The sequence below is a fragment of the Symphalangus syndactylus genome, chromosome 1 (assembly GCF_028878055.3).
Source record: "Symphalangus syndactylus isolate Jambi chromosome 1, NHGRI_mSymSyn1-v2.1_pri, whole genome shotgun sequence".
NCBI lineage: Eukaryota > Metazoa > Chordata > Mammalia > Primates > Hylobatidae > Symphalangus > Symphalangus syndactylus.
This window is the reverse complement of record NC_072423.2, coordinates 116024798-116043480: the sequence shown is the minus strand read 5'-3', so window position 1 is coordinate 116043480 and position 18683 is coordinate 116024798. Positions and strand designations below refer to the sequence as shown.

Here is an 18683-nt window from a genome sequence, read left to right as displayed (position 1 = left end):
GACGAGATTCGAGTGGGGACACAGAGCCAGCCATGTCAGCACCTTATGTGTATTTTATCCACAGCATCTTCCCAACAACCTGGAGATGGTATCACCTCCAGGCTGTGGTGAAGCAAGTGGTGAAGGGAGTGAATCTCAGGGAGGTGAAAATGCCCAGTCTGTCCAGGGCCCTTGCAAAACGTGCCAAAACTTCATGCTGTATGCGGCTGCTTTTCTGTCTCATGCATCCTGCCCTTGCAGGGGCGCTTCTGGCTGACCATTCCTTGTCTCCAGGCTGGTTCCAGATAGGATGAGTTGTTAGGACTGATGGATTCTTCTGGGAAGCATTTGTAGGATTTGGGATCTGGCCAGAGGGGGAGATGTCCACCTTATCTTGTGGTTTGCTCAGGTCACAGTGGCTGTCACCAGTACCCCCAATGCCATCCTGGGCAAGTACCAACTAAATGTGAAAACTGGAAACCACATCCTTAAGTCTGAAGAAAACATCCTATACCTTCTCTTCAACCCATGGTGTAAAGGTACTGTGAATCTCAGGTCTGCTGGGGAATGGCAGGTGACCCCGGCAAAACCTGCTATGTGCAATGCATAGTCCATGAGCTTTTGTTTGCTCTCAAGGTACTTGCAAGCTAGTTAAAGGGATGTGACCCAGGAACAGATCACAGACACTATTGGAGCGTTTTCTTTGTGACCAGGCCCCTTAGAATGGAGGTCCTTATTCCCTGTTTCCGCTTCTCCCCAGTGCCTTGCCGTGCCCCAGCTGGCTTCTGCCTCCACCACTGTACAGAGGCTGCCTTGGTGGGGGTGGGGAGGGGCCACCAAGGGCTTCTTTCTTGCCAACTCCAGGTCAGGGCCTGAATTGTGGTTGGTTCCTCCCTTCTGCTCCCTTAGTTCTGTTCTCTTCTCTCCACTTCCCCATGTACCCAGCTCATTTCTTCCTATGGCTACACTGGAGCCTTTATGTAAATGGCGCTTGAGGCTACTTCTGCCATTGCCAACACTGGCTTCTCTCCAGAGGGTGCTGGACATCTTCTTGCAGCCTCAAATGCGGCACATTCTATGTCAACCCTTTCCACACCTGCCCTCCCTCCTGGGGCCTTCTTGAAGTCAAAGCCATCAGGTGCCCATGCTAGAAGCCAAGGAGCTCTGTTTTTTTAACCTTTGTGTTTGGAAATGACTTTGAGCTCACAGAAAAGTGGCAAAAATGATGTAATGAACAACCTATACCCTTTATCCAGGCTCACCTGTTGTTAACATTTTGCTCCATTTGCTTAATCATTTTCCCTCCCTCCCTCCTCTACACACACACACACACACACACACACACACACACACGCTTTTTATTTTTGAACCATTTGAGAGTAAGTTACATACAAGTTGGTTCTTTACAACCCCTAAACCCTTCAATGTGTATTCCCTAAGAATAGGGATATTCTCTCATATAACCACAGTACAGTTATCAACTTCAGTAAATTAAGTGTTAGCAGCCGGGCGTGGTGGCTCACGCCTGTAATCCCAGCACTTTGGGAGGCTGAGGTGGACGCATCACGAGGTTGGGAGATCAAGACCATCCTGGCTAACACGGTGAAACCCCATCTTTACTAAAAATACAAAAAAATTAGCTGGGCATGGTGGCGGGCGCCTGTATTCTCAGCTACTAGGGAGGCTGAGGCAGGAGAATGGCGTGAACCCGGGAGGTGGAACTTGCAGTGAGCCGAGATTGCACCACTGCACTCCAGCTCTGTCTCAAAAACGGAAAAAAAAAATAGGCCAGGCGCGGTGGCTCATGCCTGTAATCCCAGCACTTTGGGAGGCCAAGGCAGGCAGACCACAGTGTCAGGAGATCAAGACCATCCTGGTTAACATGGTGAAACCCCGTTTCTACTAAAAATACAAAAAATTAGCTGGGCGTGGTGGCACGCACCTGTAATCCCAGCTACTCAGGAGGCTGAAGCAGGAGAATTGCTTGAACCCGGGCGGTGGAGGTTGTAGTGAGCCGAGATTGCGCCACTGCACTCCAGCCTGGGTGACAGAGTGAGACTCTGTCTCAAAAAAAATAAATAAATAAAAATAAATAAATGAAAAAAATAAGTGTTAGCATAACACTTTCATCTACTATCTATATTCCAGTTTGGTCCGTTTTTTTAAATTTTTTTTTTTTTTTTGAGACAGAGTTTCACTCTTGTCGCCCAGGCTGGAGTGCAATGGCACGATCTTGGCTCGCTGCAGCCTCTGCCTCCTGGATTCAAGCAATTATCCTGCCTCAGTCTCCCAAGTAGCTGGGATTACAGGCACATTCCACCACACCCAGCTAATTTTTGTATTTTTAGTAGAGACAGGGTTTCGCCATGTTGGTCAGGCTGGTTTCGAACCCTGACCTCAGGTGATCCACCTGCCTTGGCCTCCTAAAGTGCTGGGATTATAGGCATGAGGCATCACACCCAGCCGGTCACTTGATTTTATCATGTACTTTATAGCATTGTTTTCCCTCCAGTACAGGATCCAATCTAGAGTCACATTTTGCATGTAGTTATGTTTCTTTACCTCCTTTAATCTGGAACAACTTCTTAGTCTTTCTTTGTCTTTTTTGACATATTTTTGAGGACTAGAAGTCCCCCTTTTTAACAGATCATTCGTCATTTGGGTCTGTCTGATGATTCGTCATCTTTAGATTCAGGTTACGCAGTCCTTGCTGGATATTACGTAAACGACATGTCCTTCTTGGAAAATCATATCTGGAGGCACACAATGTCTGCCTGCCCCTCATTGGGAATGTTAAGTATGATCATTTGGTCAAGGTGTTGTCCAGTTTTTCTGCTATATAAGTACTATCTTTTTCTTTGTAACGAGTAGTCTATGTGGACACATTTTAAGACCATTCAAACATCCTGATCCTTATTAAAATTCTCCACCCCTAGATTTAGCATCCACTGATAGTTCTTGCTTCAACCATTCTTCACTATGATGGTTGCACAGTGATTTTCCAAGGCCAGCTCTCCACCATGTTTACCTGCTAGCCCCTGGCATTTCCTGTAGGCAGAACCCTCCCTTCACCCCCATCTACCTCCCTCTCTCTCTACCATCTGTATGGACTCATGGACTCCCTCTTTCTTTTCAGTGGTTTATGATTCATCCTTTTCTTAACTCATGCTTAAATTGCTCCAGATTTTCCCAGGGGAAGTCCCCTACAGCTGGCTCGGGAAGTTCTTTTGGATGCTTTCCCTCCCACTTACCTCCCTCCCCCGACATTGGGTGTTCCAAGCCCCTCACAAAGACCTTGAAGCTCCCCCAGCACAGACAGTCCCCAGTGGAAAGCCTGCCCCTTTCCCAGGGTGGAATATAACCTCTGTGTATGTGTGGTCTTGCTTCAGAGGACATGGTTTTCATGCCTGACGAGGACGAGTGCAAAGAGTACATCCTCGATGACACGGGCTGCCATTACGTGGGGGCTGCCAGAAGTATCAAATACAAACCCTGGAACTTTGGTCAGGCAATGATTTGTCGTCCTGTGGCTGGACCAGGCCCCATCTGCTAGACCACCCGTTTAGCTGGGTAGTAGCCAGTAAAGGTTCTGGAGAAAGGGTTGTGAACCATAGGTCAAACGCCAGCCTCATACATGTGAAACTTGGCCAGAGAGGGGTGACTTGCCTAGGCTGCACAGATGGGGTGGAGTCCTGGGCAGAAGCCCTCCCACAAGGATCACCCATGGCCTTTCCCACCCACCCCACGGCTCTCTCCCACCCCCCACAGCTCTCTCCCCCACCCAACCCTGCCACGGCTCTCTCCCACCCCCCATGGCTCTCTCCCCCACCCACCCCCGCCATGGCTCTCTCCCACCCCCCATGGCTCTCTCCCACACCACCCCCCACCACGGTTCTCTCGAAGCCCCCATGGCTCTCTCTCATGCCAAACAGCTCACTCCCACCCCCTACCTCCCAGTGTATTTACCAAAGAACCAAGCGCTGTTACAAGGAAGCCCTGTTACAATTAGAATGTTGGCGTTGACAAAGAGCTTCTAAATGCGAGGGAGAGTTTTTTAGAGACTTGTGTGGAGGCCTCTGCTGAGTGGAGGGCCAATGCCTTCGTGCTGGGGTGTGAGGATGCCAGACTCCAGATGCTTCCCACCTCCCCTCCCCCCAGATTTGGCAACAAAAAGCTCCTGGGAAATGCCACCCATTTCACAGCTGCTTGAGTTTCCCCTCCTCACCCTGGGTCTGGACACCTACGACAGGACGGAAGTAGGGACAAGGGAGGAAGGACTCCCAGCTGGCGAGGCTCACGCTGTGTGCTCTGTGCAAGGTGCGCCCTGAGTGCCCTCTCCACCCTTACTCATTCCTAGAAGGCCCTCAGCATCCTCTCCTTACACATGAGGACCAGAGGCAAATGAAATGGGAGGGAGTAGCTGGCAAGGAGACAGCCAAACGAACCGCAGGAGGGGTAGGGAAGAAGGAATCACCTGAATCCTAGGGAGTTTCCCCTCTTAGAAAATCAAGGGGTGGGCCGGGCGCGGTGGCTTACGCCTGTAATCCCAGCACTTTGGGAGGCGGAAGCAGGCATATCATGAGGCCCAGAGATCGAGACCATCCTGGCTAACACAGTGAAACCCCATCTCTACTAAAAATACAAAAAATTAGCCAGGCGTGGTGGCACGTGCCTGTAATCCCAGCAACTCGGGAGGCTGAGGCAGGAGAATCACTTGAACCCGGGAGACAGAGGTTGCAGTGAGCCGAGATGGCGCCACTGTACTCCAGCCTGAGCGACAGAGTGAGACTCCATCTTGAAAAAGAAAAAAAAGAAAATCAAGGGGTGATTTTAAGAAGCCCAAAGAGTGACTGGGTATGGAGGCTCACACCTGTAATCTCAGCACTTTGGGAGGCCAAGGTGGGAGGATGGCTTGAGGCCAGGAGTTCAAGGCCAGCCTAGGCAACATAGGGAGACCTGGTCTCTACAAAAAATAAACAAATTAGCTGGGCATGGTGATGCATGCCTATAGTCCCAGGCAGAGCAGTTGGAGAGGGAGGTGGGTGGATCACTTGAGTCCAGAAGGCTAAGGCTTCAGTGAGCAGTGATTGTGCCACTATACTGTACCCTCTCTCAAAAAAATAAAAAGTAAAATAAAAATAAAAAGAACCTCAAATAATTGTAACCACAAAACTCCCCCAGACTCCTTCTGGAACATAAACATTGTGGTCTATTCCTTTTATTTTGGTAGTTTTTCCCTCAGGTTACAAAAGTAACACATGTACTTCAACTCTATAAATATACAGATATTTATGGATAATTACAGATATTGAATCGTCCAGTTTAGATGGTAGATTTTATGGGATATAAATGATATCTTGATAAAGTGGCTTATAGTAAATAGAATTTCAAAAGTAACATGCTTATCACAAAATACTTAGGAAATACAGAAATGTGGAAAGAAAATAAAATTATTCATAACCTCCTCCCTCAGTGATAATGACTTAACATTTTAGTGTATTTTATTCTTTTATATATTACTAAGGCTTACATAGTTGTAATGCTATTTGTTCACAACTTTGTAGCCTGTTTCATTTATTTATTTATTTATTTATTTTTATTATTTTTTTGAGACAGAGTTTTGCTCTTGTTGCCCAGGCTGGAGTGCAATGGAAACAATCTTGGCTCATTGCAACCTCCGCCTCCTGGGTTCAAGCGATTCTCCTGCCTCAGCTTCCCGAGTAGCTGGGATTACAGGCATGCACCACCACGCCCAGCTAATTTTGTATTTTTAGTAGAGACAGGGTTTCTGCATGTTGGTCAGGCTGGTCTCGAGCTCCCGACCTCAGGTGATCCACCCTCCTCGGCCTCCCAAAGTGTTAGGATTACAGGCGTGAGCTACTGCGCCCGGCTTGTTTCATGTATTTAACTGGATTACAAAGGAATTTTCCCCATGGTATTAAAAACTTCTTATACTTCCTTTTAGTGGCTGCATGCTAGAGCTCTATAAACTTACTTAACTGTTGCCCTGTGGCCGGACATTTAAATGGTTTCTAATTTTCAGTGCTGTGGTGGACTTTTTTATGAGACTGTAGGCAGGGAGATGGGTTATGCTGCAGGGTGGCTGTGACATGCAAATTAGATGGTATGTGTTAAGTTTCTGACACAGGGCAAAGTCTTAACCGCCTCTTTCTTCATTTCCCAAAATAGTTTGAGAAAAATGTCCTGGACTGCTGCATTTCTCTGCTGACTGAGAGCTCCCTCAAGCCTACAGATAGGAGGGACCCCATGCCAGTGTGCAGGGCCATGTCTGCTATGGTAGGTATGGAAAGCCTGGGCTGATGCTGTCTTGTACTTGCCAATTGCTCAGCCTTTTTCTCTTTTTCCTCAGCTAAACTGTAAGCTCTTTGAAGTACACCGCGGTGCTATGGCCAATCAATTGTTCAAAACTATTAAGAAATAGACATTGCTGAAATCTGTTCTGAGCGCAGATCTGTCACCCCGGCTGGAGTGCAGTGGCACGATCTTGCCTCACTGCAACCTCTGCCCCTCCAGGTTTTAAGGAATACTCTGCCTCAGCCTCCAGAGTAGCTGGGATTACAGGCGCGTGCCACCACACCTGGCTAATTTTTTGTATTTTTAGTAGAGACGGGGTTTCACCATTTTGGCCAGGCTGGTCTTGAACTCCTGACCTCGTGATCCACCCGCCTCGGCCTCCCAAAGTGCTGGGATTACAGGCATGAGCCACCGCACCCAGCTTTCAAGTCAGACCTGAGCCTGAACCCCAGCCCTGCCACTTATGGGCTGACCTTAGGTGTAAATGGCTTCACCTGAGCCTCAGTTTCCCCATCTGCAAAATGATATTATTACAGAAGGTCCTCTTTCTACCTGCAACCTGGGCTCCAGTTTGGGTGAGCAAACTGTTGCAGTTCACTTGGGACTTTTCTGGTTTTAGCACTGAGAACACTGTGTTCCAGGAAACCCCTCAGTCTTGGGCAAACAGGATGGTTGGTCACTCTATTCCGCCTGGCCACTTGGAAGTCAGTTTGTTCAGAGTAGCAGTTCTCAAATATTTTGGTCTCAAGACCTCTTTGCACTTTTAAAAATTATTGAGGACTCCAAATAAGTTGTATTTATATGGTTTATATTTACCAATATTTACTGTATTAGAAATTAAAACTGAAAAGTTAAAACTATTTATTCTAAAAGAATAATTCCATTACATGTTAACATAAATAACGTATTTTTATTTTTAAAAACCTATGTTTTTCGAAGCATAAAATATGTAGTGAGAAGAGTGGCATTGTTTTCCATTTTTGCAAATCTCTTTAATGTCTGGCTTGCTAGATGTCAGCTGGAATTTCATATCTGCTTCTGCATTCATTGTTTTAGTTGAAATATATGAACATCTGGCCTCACACGGATACATAGATTTAAAAAGGCAGACAGAGGATGGCCAGGCGTGGTGGCTTACGCCTGTAATCCCAGCACTTTGGGAGGCCAAGGCAGGCAGATAACGAGGTCAGGAGATCGAGACCATCCTGGCTAACACGGTGAAACCCCATCTCTACTAAAAATACAAAAAATTAGCTGGTTGTGGTGGTGCACACCTGTAGTCCCAGCTACTTGGGAGGCTGAGGCAGGAGAATCACTTGAACCCGGGAGGCAGAGGTTGCAGTGAGCCAAGATTGCGCCACTATACTCCAGCCTGGGTGACAGAGCAAGACTCCGTCCCAAATAAAATAAAATAAAATAAAATAAAATAAAATAAAATAAAATAAAATAAAGTGGGGTGGGGGCAGGAATATTCCCATAGCCTTTTCACATAATGGAAGATACTATACCAAAGCTCCATAAGTGCAGTTTCTTAAAGTTGGTTGCAATGTGGAATCTGAAACCACAATTTTTCATCCTTTGTACACTTAGGAGAGAATGAGAGTGAAGAAGGCAAATATTACCTTGGGATTATTATGCAAATAGTTTTGATCACAGACCTTGGAACTCCCAGGGATCTCCCAATGCCAGTGAGGACCACTCTCCAAAGGTCCACTGAGTTCAGCCAAGTGGCTGCTCTTGCAATCTGTGGGTGGCAGGCAGACCTATGTTCATCTCCAGGCAAGTCTGTGAGCTGAACTGCTGCAACAGATGGATCTTAAGCAGGGGCTCTTGAAACACCCTCCTTACAGAGTGGCTGTGAGCCTGTGTCTGTTGCATGTGGTATGCCTTATAAATGCTGGGGCTCCTGTTCCCCTGCACATTAGGGGCTGGTGGGATTACTCGGGGCCCTCACGCTGACTCTCTGGGGCCCAGGAGTCCACCATGCCTGCTCTTTCCCCTTCACCCCCATGCTGGTATATTCATTCTCTAGCCCAGGGGGCAGCAGGTGGCCAGGCTGGACGCTGAGAGAGAACAAGTGAAGGAGACCAAGTCATTAGCAGGCAGAACTTGCCACGGGGGGCTCTAGTTCTCAGTGGTGCAGGTGGACTCGCACGTACCTGGCTGCTTCTCCTTTCAAGCTCCGTGACTCTGGACAAGATTCTAAGCCTCTCTGGGCTTCTGTTATCTCATCTTTTGGGTGATTATGAGGTCTCAATAACACACAACAAGTGCCCAGCCTAGGATCTGACATGCTTTGGGCCCATGAGTAGCCTATTCCCAGGTCATTCTTATGAGTGTTGGGGTTTGGGAAGCAATGGGCTAAGCCACTGCTTGTTTCAGTGATGAAGAAACCAGCCGAGGGAGAAGGAGCAGTTGGCCAAATGCTGCACAGTGAAGTGGTGGTTGAGCCAGCTCTACTGACTCCTGGTGCAGTTCTCCTTCCTAATGCCCTCCCAGCCACCTCCTCAGGCTGTGAGGCAAGCATGGGCAATTCAGAACTCCAAGGTGTTCCAGGAGTCACTTCCAAAATTAGGTTACTGCAGATCAGCTTCCTTTCGGGAGTGTGAGAACCCCAGCCCGCTTCAGACGCCCTCCCCCTTTCCAGGTTCCCTATAAAGGTTGCCCCTTCACCCCTAGAAATTCGTGGCTATCCATGGGCCTCCTGGATCTGTGAATTTCTGACTAGCAGGCAGAGCTTCTGGCAGGGCCGCCTGAAGACGATTCCCACACCAGGCAGGGAACCTCGGCACGGCAGTGAGTGCATTCATTATCCATTGCTAAGTAACAAGTTACCCCAAGACTCTGTGGCTGAAACAACAAACATCCATTATCTCCCATGTTTGTGGGTCAGGAATCCAGGTGTGGTTTAGCTGAATGTTCTGGCTCAAGATCTCTGGGGGGAGGACCTACTTCCAGGCTCACTCACCTGGCTGTGAGCAGCCTCAGGTCAGGGCAGCTCAGAGCACGGCAGCCACCTTCCATCAGAGTGAGCAAATAAGAGAGGGGGCACCCAGGCCGGAAGCCACAGCCTTTGTCACCTCATTTCAGAAGTGACAGCCATCACTTTTGCTGCATTCTGTTGGTCAGAAGTGAGTCTCTGGGTCTAGGAGAGGGGATTACTGGGGGCCATCTCGGTGACTGCCCACCACACCTGGGTACAGGAAGGTGTTTTGTTCCGCAGGGGGATAGAGCCTCGTGCGTCAGGAGTTTTGAAAGTCCTGATGTCCTTTGGGCTCAGCATCACTCCCCTTCTTTCCCTATCTCCTCCCTCCCCTACATTGCTCTATAGATGGCTTGGGCCTAGCAGGCGTTGACAGGCTGGGGCCACTCAATTTCACAGGAGAACGCAGCAGCCGGACCAGGGCAGTGGCTGGGTGACAGTTAAGATGGGAGGTGTGTTTCCTGCTTTGCCTAGGACCCTTTGCCTGTCTCTCTTTCAACTGTTTTCATTCCGTCTGACCACTCTTGAGTCTGGGGGTGGCCTCTGCTCTCTCTCTGATTTTGATGAATGAAGAGGCTTGTCCAGCCATGGGACCTGAGAGGTCACGGGAGGCCCAGGCCACACCATTGTTTGAGACTTCTTGTAAGTTAAAACTGAACAAACTCCCAAATAGGATTCAGAAATTGTAGCATACTATAAGGGTTTTAGTTTAACAAATGGGTATCTTTAACATCCTGGGAAACATGAGGCACTGTAATTGTGCTTTTCACAAGGCATAATGGGGTTTGCAAAGGATGTGAGTGTGCAGGCCAGGAGGGGATGGGTGGATGTGGTCAAAGCCAGGCCACCACCGGATCAAAGATTTGTGACCGTGTCACCTTTCGTGTTTTCGGAGGGCTCCGCTGCACCTGCCTGTACAACCTTCTTTAGCGATTCCATTAAGTGCTTTCAAAGGTGAACTCACAAGGCTTTGTGCTCTCTCTGGTTTTACTAAGGTGGAAAGGAACATCTAACCAGGGCTCCTCAGGGGTTAAAAGAGGTGCAGGCCACTGATAATTTAAAAATGGAAGATGCCAAAACAGGCATAGGCTTAACCCAGGTCAAAACAACCTAAAGGGACTGGGCATAGTGACTCACGCCTGTAATCCCAGCACTTTGGGAGGCCGAGACAGTTGGATTACTTGAGCTCAGGAGTTTGAGACCAACCTGGCCAACATGGTGAAACCCTGTCTCTATGAAAAACTACAAAAATTAGCCAAGCGTGGTGGCGTGCGCCTGTAGTCCCAATTACCTGGGTGGCTGAGATGGGAGGATCACCTGAGCCCAGGAAGTTGAGGCTGCAGTGAGCCGAGCTCACACCACTGTACTCCAGCCTGGGCTACAGAGCAAGATCCTCGCTCAAAAAACAAACAAAACCAACCTAAAGGTAGGTGTTGTAATGATCATCATTTTACAAGGGAGGAAACTGAGGCACAGAGCAGTGAGCATCCTCCCTGGTCACTCACACAGCTGGCATGCTCTTTGGCCTTTCTGGGCACTCTGCCTGTTCTGGATAGCCCATGTCCTCCAAGTGCTCTGAGGCATTATGAGGTGTCCACTTTGGGGGCTGGGTGGCCAAGCTGGGCTGGCAGCACCTTGTTCCTCTGAGGGGTGGACACTGACCCCACCCCTACGTGTGTGGCAGATGAGCTTTGAGAAAGGCCAAGGCGTGCTCATTGGGAATTGGACTGGGGACTACCAAGGTGGCACAGCCCCATACAAGTGGACAGGCAGTGCCCCGATCCTGCAGCAGTACTACAACACGAAGCAGCCTGTGTGCTTTGGCCAGTGCTGGGTATTCGCTGGGATCCTGACTACAGGTAAGTGGGAGATCCAGGGGCTGAGGGGAGAGGTACCAAGGGAGGGACTCCCAGCCCCCACAGTTGCCAACCACCCCACCCTGGATCATTTCAGTGCTGAGAGCGTTGGGCATCCCAGCACGCAGTGTGACAGCCTTCGATTCAGCTCACGACACAGAAAGGAACCTCACGGTGGACACCTATGTGAATAAGAATGGCGAGAAAATCACCAATATGACCCACGACTCTGTCTGGTAGGGTTCCTCCTTCTCAACCTGCCCTGTCTCCTTCTCCCAGGAATTTTCTTTTTTCTTTTTAGAAACAGAGTCTCTCGCTAGGTTGCCCAGGCTGCTCTTGAACTGGTGTCAAGCAGTCCTCCTGCCTTAGCCTCCCAGGTAGCTGTGATTCCAGGTGCAAGCCACCATGCCTGGCATCCCAGGAGTTTTTTAGCCCAAGCCCAGTCTCCAGGCCCTCCCAACCCAGAGATTTTGCTGAGCTGTGGGGCCTCTTCAGCCTCCCTCAGAGACTGATTCAAGTTGTAGGCCAATGCTCACTGCTCCTGAAATTCAATATTTTTCAACATTTGGCCTTGGACAATCTGTACTGGAATCACCTGGGGGTGATTGTTAAAAAATGCAGATTCTTGGCCGGGCATGGTGGCACATGCCTGTAATCCCAGCACTTTGGGAGGCTGAGGTGGGTGGATCACGAGGTCAGGAGATTGAGACCATCCTGGCCAACATGGTGAAACCCTATCTCTACTAAAAATACAAAAAATTAGCTGGGTGTAGTGGCGCGTGCCTGTAATCCCAGCTACTTGGTAGGCTGAAGCAGGAGAATCACTTGAACCTGGGAGGCAGAGGTTGCAGTGAGCCGAGATCGCGCCACCGCACTCCAGCCTGGTGACAGAGCTAGACTCCCTCTCAAAAAACAAAAACAAAAACAAAAACAAAAAAATGCAGATTCCTGTACTGGAGCTTTTGCCTCTACAGGGGAAGGGCCAGGAATCTGAAGTTCATGTTAGCACTTGGCCCAATGTGACTGGTATCCACTGGCCAGCATGAAGCTTATTTCCTTTGTTCTCTGATCCAGAGCACATGGGCCCCTTGCAAGCTAAAAGTGACCACAAGATAGAAAAGGGAGAGTGAGAAGTTACAGAGGGAGCAGACGAGGTGGGAAGGTCAGGGCATGATTACAAATTCCCGAGGCATTTCAGTTGAAGTTGGAGCCTCACAGCTTTTACTTAAATACCGCTGAGATGTTCTAGTTCATGTACCAAGACAAGAAAACAAAACAAAACAGACTTGAAACTTTTGGAAAGGAGGCACTAACCAGTATTATTTGTAGATCATATACAGTTGACCCTTGAACAGCATGGGTTTGAACTATGCAGGTCCACTCAGAGGCAGATTTTTTCAACTGAGTACAGGTGTATTTGTGGGAGGTGAAACCTGCCTATACCGAGATCTGACTTTTCCTAGATACATGTTCCACAGGGCCAACTGCAGGACTTGAATGTGTATGGATTTGGGTATACTCAGGGGTCCTGGAACCAATCCCCTGTGGATACCGAGGAACGACTGTTAATTGTCTACCTTGAAAACCAAGAGCACCAACTTAAAAATAGCAAGATTTAATATGAGAATTCAGAGACTGGCCAGTTGCAAAGTTGCTGATCAACCAAATCAGAATCCCAGCGAATTGAATACATTCATTGAATGAATGAAATAACAGTTGTAATCTTTTACTAGGCTGTGACTGCACAGTCTAGGGCATTTCACCCATTCACTCAGCAAAAATTTATTAGGTGTCTGCTAGGCTTCAAACACTGCAGATGTCAAGACAGATAAGATTTAGTTCTGCCTTGAGTTCACCACCTCTAATGGTGAAGACTCCCAGGTTCTTTGAGATCCATAGGCAGGGTGAGGGTCTCATGAGGTTCCCCTGGCCCTGCCCACTGCATACAGCTCTGTGCCCTGGGAGGCTTTCTGAGAGGCAGGTGGGACTCAACAGTGGCCCCTTCCTTGCCAGTGTTGACAAAGGTTCCCAAACCCCTGAGAACAACCTCAGTGGGTCCCCGGTGATGAAGATGTCTCTGGCAATTTTGGCGTGTTTATCTCTAACTGGGTTTGGGGGTGGTCCGGGGTGGGGCCTGTTCCCAATTTGTGGCAGGAATTTCCACGTGTGGACGGATGCCTGGATGAAGCGACCGGATCTGCCCAAGGGCTATGACGGCTGGCAGGCTGTGGACGCAACGCCGCAGGAGCGAAGCCAGGGTGAGTGGATGGCAGGAAGTCGCTGGGCATCCATGCTGCTCTCCTTACATGGCCCAGGGTTCTGTGGGTCTTGGGTATGCAGCCAAGCAGGTGGGGAAAGTTTTCATAAAAATTTCCCAAAACGAAAAGCATGCTCAGTCCTTCCTGCTATTCCCACTGATCAGGGGCTTCAGTTTGCTGGCTGTTTTGATGAAGATAATGCCAATGACAGTACTGTTAGGAGCAATGAGATGGTAGCACTTAAGGGTTCCCTACTGCATGCCATGCACAGTACCAACATGACCCATTTTACTCACAACTAACCTTTCAAAGTAGGTTGTCATTATCCTCATTTTACAAATGAGGAAACTGAGGCTCAGGGAGGTGAAGTGAGTTGCCCGAGGTCACACGGATACACGAGGCTGGACCAGGATTCAACCCAAGTCAGACATAATAGGGATGCTTATCTCAGTTGGTTATGGGTTGCCAACTCCTGGGTAACACAGTGGCCCCTTGTAACTGGAAGGACCTTGCTGGCGGGGGTAGGGGCTGTCTTTGTACAGCTGGGGAAACAGAGGCATGGGGTTGGTCTAAGGTTACTTGGAAAATCTGTGGAATCAAGTTATCTTTATTTTAAATTGTGAGTCCTATTACTAAAGACAAAGTCAGCCCAGTAAAGGGAAAATAGATTAGCTCAATAGTTCTCAAATTTTTAAAAATTATTTATTTATTTATTTATTTTATTATTATTATTTTTTGAGACAGAATCTCACTCTGTTGCCCAGGCTGGAGTGCAGTGGTGTAATCTCGGTTCACTGCATCCTCTGCCTCCGAGGTTCAAGCAATTTTCCTGTCTCAGTCTCCCGAGTAGCTGGGACTACAGGTGCATGCCACCATGCCTGGCTAATTTTTATATTTTTAGTAGAGACAGGGCTTTACCATATTGGTCAGGCTGGTCTCGAACTCCTGACCTCAGGTGATCCACCTGCCTTGGCCTCCCAAAGTGTTGGGATTACAGGCGTGAGCCACCGTGCCTGGCCTTTATTTATTTATTTATTTAGAGATGGAGTTTCACTCTTGTTGCCCAGGCTGGAGTGCAATGGTGCAATCTTGGCTCACTGCAACCTCCGTCTCCCGGGTTCAAGTGATTCTCCCGCCTCAGCTTCCCAAGTAGCTGGGATTACAGGCGCCTGCCACCATGCCTGACTAATTTTTTGTATTTTTAGTAGAGACAGGGTTTCACCATGTTGGCCAGGCTTGTCTTGACCTCCTGACCTCAGGTGATCCGCCTGCCTTGGCCTCCCAAAGTGCTGGGATTACAGGTGTGAACCACCGTACCCAGCCTCAAACTTTTTTTTTTTTGAAAAAAGCAGTCCGACTGCTCAGAAGGAAACTCATGTGCCACCTCATAATGTAAAGCAGAACTGCTCCAGCTGAAGTGTGCCCAGGGACCAGCTGGCCCCTCCCTGACACCTCTGCCTCACTCCTGCAGCCCCTGAAGTAGATGTCTCTCAAGGTTCTTCTAGGAATAAATCTTAGTTTGGCTGTGAACCTCATCCCAAGATAGCAAATTCATCTGCCCACAGGGCCAGAGAGTGAACAGGGCGGTCTACTTGGGAAGGTGGGGACCTAGAGACATGAGCATGCAGATCCGCAAAGGCATTCAGGTTACAATTTAAACATACTTTGCAGTCCCCACCCCTCAGTGTGGGACTCTTGATTCCTCTAGCTCCAGTGTGAGCCCACATGGCTCTGAAGGCAAAAAGTGCTGTTAAAAGTGAAAACAGCCTCCACATTTCTCCAAAGATAAGGCATTGCCCTTATAATAGGGGGTGAGGGTGGTGAGAGATGGCCCCCAGAGGTTGGAGGAGCAGGTGATATGCCCACATCCCCCTATACTCTGCAGGAAGATTCTCAGCAGGGCAATGTTGAAGGCTTTTTCCATCCAGGGAGTCTACATAGCATTTGCTGAGGTGGGACAGTAGCCATGGCAACCAGGCAGTGAGTAGCCCAGTGCCACTATCTGCCTGAGAGGCAGAGGAAGCCCTGTTCCCTGGCCAGAAAAGGGGCCTTAAAAGCCCACCTAACCTGCTCACTTTATAGATAAGGCCAGAGAGGGAGGGTGGGGATGCCCAAGGTCAGTCAACAAGTTAGGAGAAAAACCAGTATTAGACTAGGAGACCAGTTCTCCTGAGTCCTAGTCCTCCAATACACTGAATTCACAGGTTTGGCTGCCTTAAAGAGGAAAGGGAGAGGAGCCTGTGTGTTGAGGATTAAATAAAATAATGGAAGCAGAAAGCCCAATGTCCCACACATACAAGAGTATGTAAAAACCAAAGCTACTACTGAGGAACTATCAGCCAAGAGACTAATTATCACTAAGTTGTCAATGACTAATAAAGGGAACTCTCTATCCCCATGCTAGAAATAAAAAGACAGCTCTTAACAAAAAATAAAAATAAAAAATAAAAAGACAGCTCTTAGAATGGAAATGTTCTTATTAGCCCAGATCCATAGCAACAGCTTGCATTTGTTTTAGGCATAGGGCTATGTACTTTGCCTGGATTATTTAATTTAATCTTCGCAATAGCCTTAGGAGGTAAAGTGCTGTTTTTATTCCCAGTTTTCTAAGAAATGGAGCTACAGAGAGCTGAAGTGACTTGCACAAGGTCACATAGCTCCAAGGCGTGATGCCAGGAATCAGACCCAGATTGTGTGTCTCTGTGCTTTACCGGGGACTGATGTGCTGGGATGAGTTTAATAGGCAGCGTGACTTCCTATTCCTGGGATGGAGGATTCCTGACACTCTTCAAGTCAAAGCTGAGATGTGCCCCTGTTTTCAGAATAGTTAAGGATGGCCTGGGAAATGAGTACCCGGATGCTTCTTGGGCAAAGTTTGCTTGCCAGTCCTGTTTGAGTTTGGGAATCATTGCTGCCACTGGATTCAGACTGGGTGGGCTGGGGAATCTCACTGAGAGTGACCACCCCTGGCTTCCCCACAGGTGTCTTCTGCTGTGGGCCATCGCCACTGACCGCCATCCGCAAAGGTGACATCTTTATTGTCTATGACACCAGATTCGTCTTCTCAGAAGTGAATGGTGACAGGCTTATCTGGTTGGTGAAGATGGTGAATGGGCAGGAGGAGTTACACGTAATTTCAATGGAGACCACAAGCATCAGGAAAAACATCAGCACCAAGGCAGTGGGCCAAGACAGGCGGAGAGATATCACCTACGAGTACAAGTATCCAGAAGGTGGCCAGCATCACAGAGCTCCTTCTAACTCAGCCCCTGAGTCACCCAGACCATGAAAATAGTCAAGATTGGGGGTGGGCCTGGGCAACATGGTAAAACCCCGTCCCTACCAAAAAAAAAAGAAAAAAAAATTAGCTGGGTGTGTGCCTGTGGTCCCAGCTGCTCGGAGGCTAAGGTGGGAGGACTGCTTGAGCCAGGGAGTTTGAGGTTGCTGTGAGCTATGACCATGCCACTGCACTCCAGCCTGGGTGACAGAGCAAGACCCTGTCTCAAACAAACAAACAAAAAAGCACAAATCCTAATTGAGGCCTTTGCATTGTTTGACCAGCTCATTCACCTTGCTAAGACTGTCCGTGCTCCCCAGTGCCCAGCAAATTAGACATCTTCTCAGCCTGGCTTTCTGGCCCCTGCAGAGCTGGCCTCTGGCTCCCTTCCTGAGCTTAAGTGCATCCCCTAGCCATGTTGCCTGCTGTTCCCTGAAAATGCTGGCTACTTTCACCCCTGGCCAAACCTCTGCTTATGCTTTCCCTACCTGAACTGTCTCCTTTGCAATCTCTACTATCCACAGGCTCATATGCTGCCTCTGTTCTTGATGTTCCTCAATCTGACAGATTTGTATTTCCCCTGTGGCCCATTGGCTGTGGTTCCTGTACCACGTGGTAAGGAAAGGAAGACAACTCCATATAGCATGCTCAAAGGGTGCAAGAGTCCAGACGGGCAAACTGAAGATGGGATGTGATTAAGAGGAAGGCAGGAAATCCTAAGGACTCATAGACGAGGGAGCAATTTGCTGTGCTATGGGATGGCAGATGGTACCCATGCAGCTGGGGCTTTTCCCACCCTCCATTGCAGTATAGTTACAAGCAGGTCAGTTTGGACTCCGGGGTTGATTGTGAGCTTGTGTAAAACCTTGCACAAGGTAGGCCTGCAGTAATATTTCTCCCCTATAAATGAGGCAAGTGATGGCTACCAAGGCAGCTCAGGACAAACTGGAGCTCTCCGCTTTGAAGTCTCTTTGTGTTCAGAATGGACGTGGATGGAGAGGTTTGTAACCAAGCTCAGAAATTCCTGTCTTACAGCTGCTATCTCTGAAATAAAATCTTATCCTCAGGGTTGTGTTGAAAATGAGCAAACTTGATTAAAAGCAATTAGGTCAGGTGTTTTTTTTGTTGTTTTTTGTTTTTTTTTGGCAGGGTGACAGAAGTGTCAGGGAGGCAGGGAAAGGATAGAGAGGGAGACCAGTGGTGTCTGTCAACTGCTACACTTGATGGTGTCCCTCAGGTCTCTGAGGCTCTGTTCACTCTTCCTCATTGTTTTTCCTTTCTGTCTCTCAGACTAGATAATCTTATGACCTGTCTTCAAGTTTGCTGATTCTCCTGCAAGCTCTAACCTGCTATTATTGTACTTTTCAAATCCAGAATTTATATTTGGTTCTTTTTTAAAAATAATTTTAATCTTTCTCGATATTCTCTATTTGGCAAGCCATTTGTTCTCACACCTTTTTTTTAGTTCTTTGAATATATTTAAAATAGCTAATTTAAAGTCTTTGTCTAGTAGGTTCAATGTCAGGGCTTCCTTAGGGACAGTTTTTATTGACTGTTTCCATGTTCCTCCCCTGCCACCCCCGCACCACCATGTATGGCCTATAGTTTGTTTGCATGTCTTGTAATTTTTTGTTAAAAATTGGACATTTTAAAGAACGTAATATGGCAACTCTGGAAATCAGATCCTGTCCCCCGTCCCAGGGTTGCTTTTGTTGTTGCTATTTGTTTAATGACTTCCCTGATAAAATTCCAGAAAGTCTGTAATCTTTCTTGTCCATGACCACCGAATTCTTTGCTCAGTTTGCTGAATGGTCAGCTAATTATTAGATGGATATTGCTTTAAATTCCTTGAATCATTAAGACTCCTAGCCTTTGGCAAGGGGCTCTGTGTACAAGTTGGGGTACATTTCAATGCTCTGACAGGCAATTTACAATTCTGCCTTCACTTCTTGCTTGGGCAGAGCCTCAAGGTCAGTTAGAGGTGACAGCCTCAACAGATCTTTCTCAGACCTTCT

The 18683-nt window shown here is 48.1% G+C and overlaps 1 protein-coding gene across 1 annotated transcript in view; it reads left to right on the top strand.

Annotated features, from left to right (window-relative positions):
- The window catches only part of TGM4 (transglutaminase 4), a 38958-nt gene that overhangs the window by 15512 nt on the left and 4763 nt on the right, over positions 1-18683 (top strand). Inside the window, exons 5-11 of the mRNA XM_063639004.1 lie at positions 389-518; positions 3369-3487; positions 6169-6276; positions 10962-11136; positions 11231-11369; positions 13288-13391; positions 16373-16624. Coding sequence (XP_063495074.1) covers positions 389-518; positions 3369-3487; positions 6169-6276; positions 10962-11136; positions 11231-11369; positions 13288-13391; positions 16373-16624 — 1027 coding nt within the window. The remainder of the gene's footprint in view (positions 1-388; positions 519-3368; positions 3488-6168; positions 6277-10961; positions 11137-11230; positions 11370-13287; positions 13392-16372; positions 16625-18683) is intronic.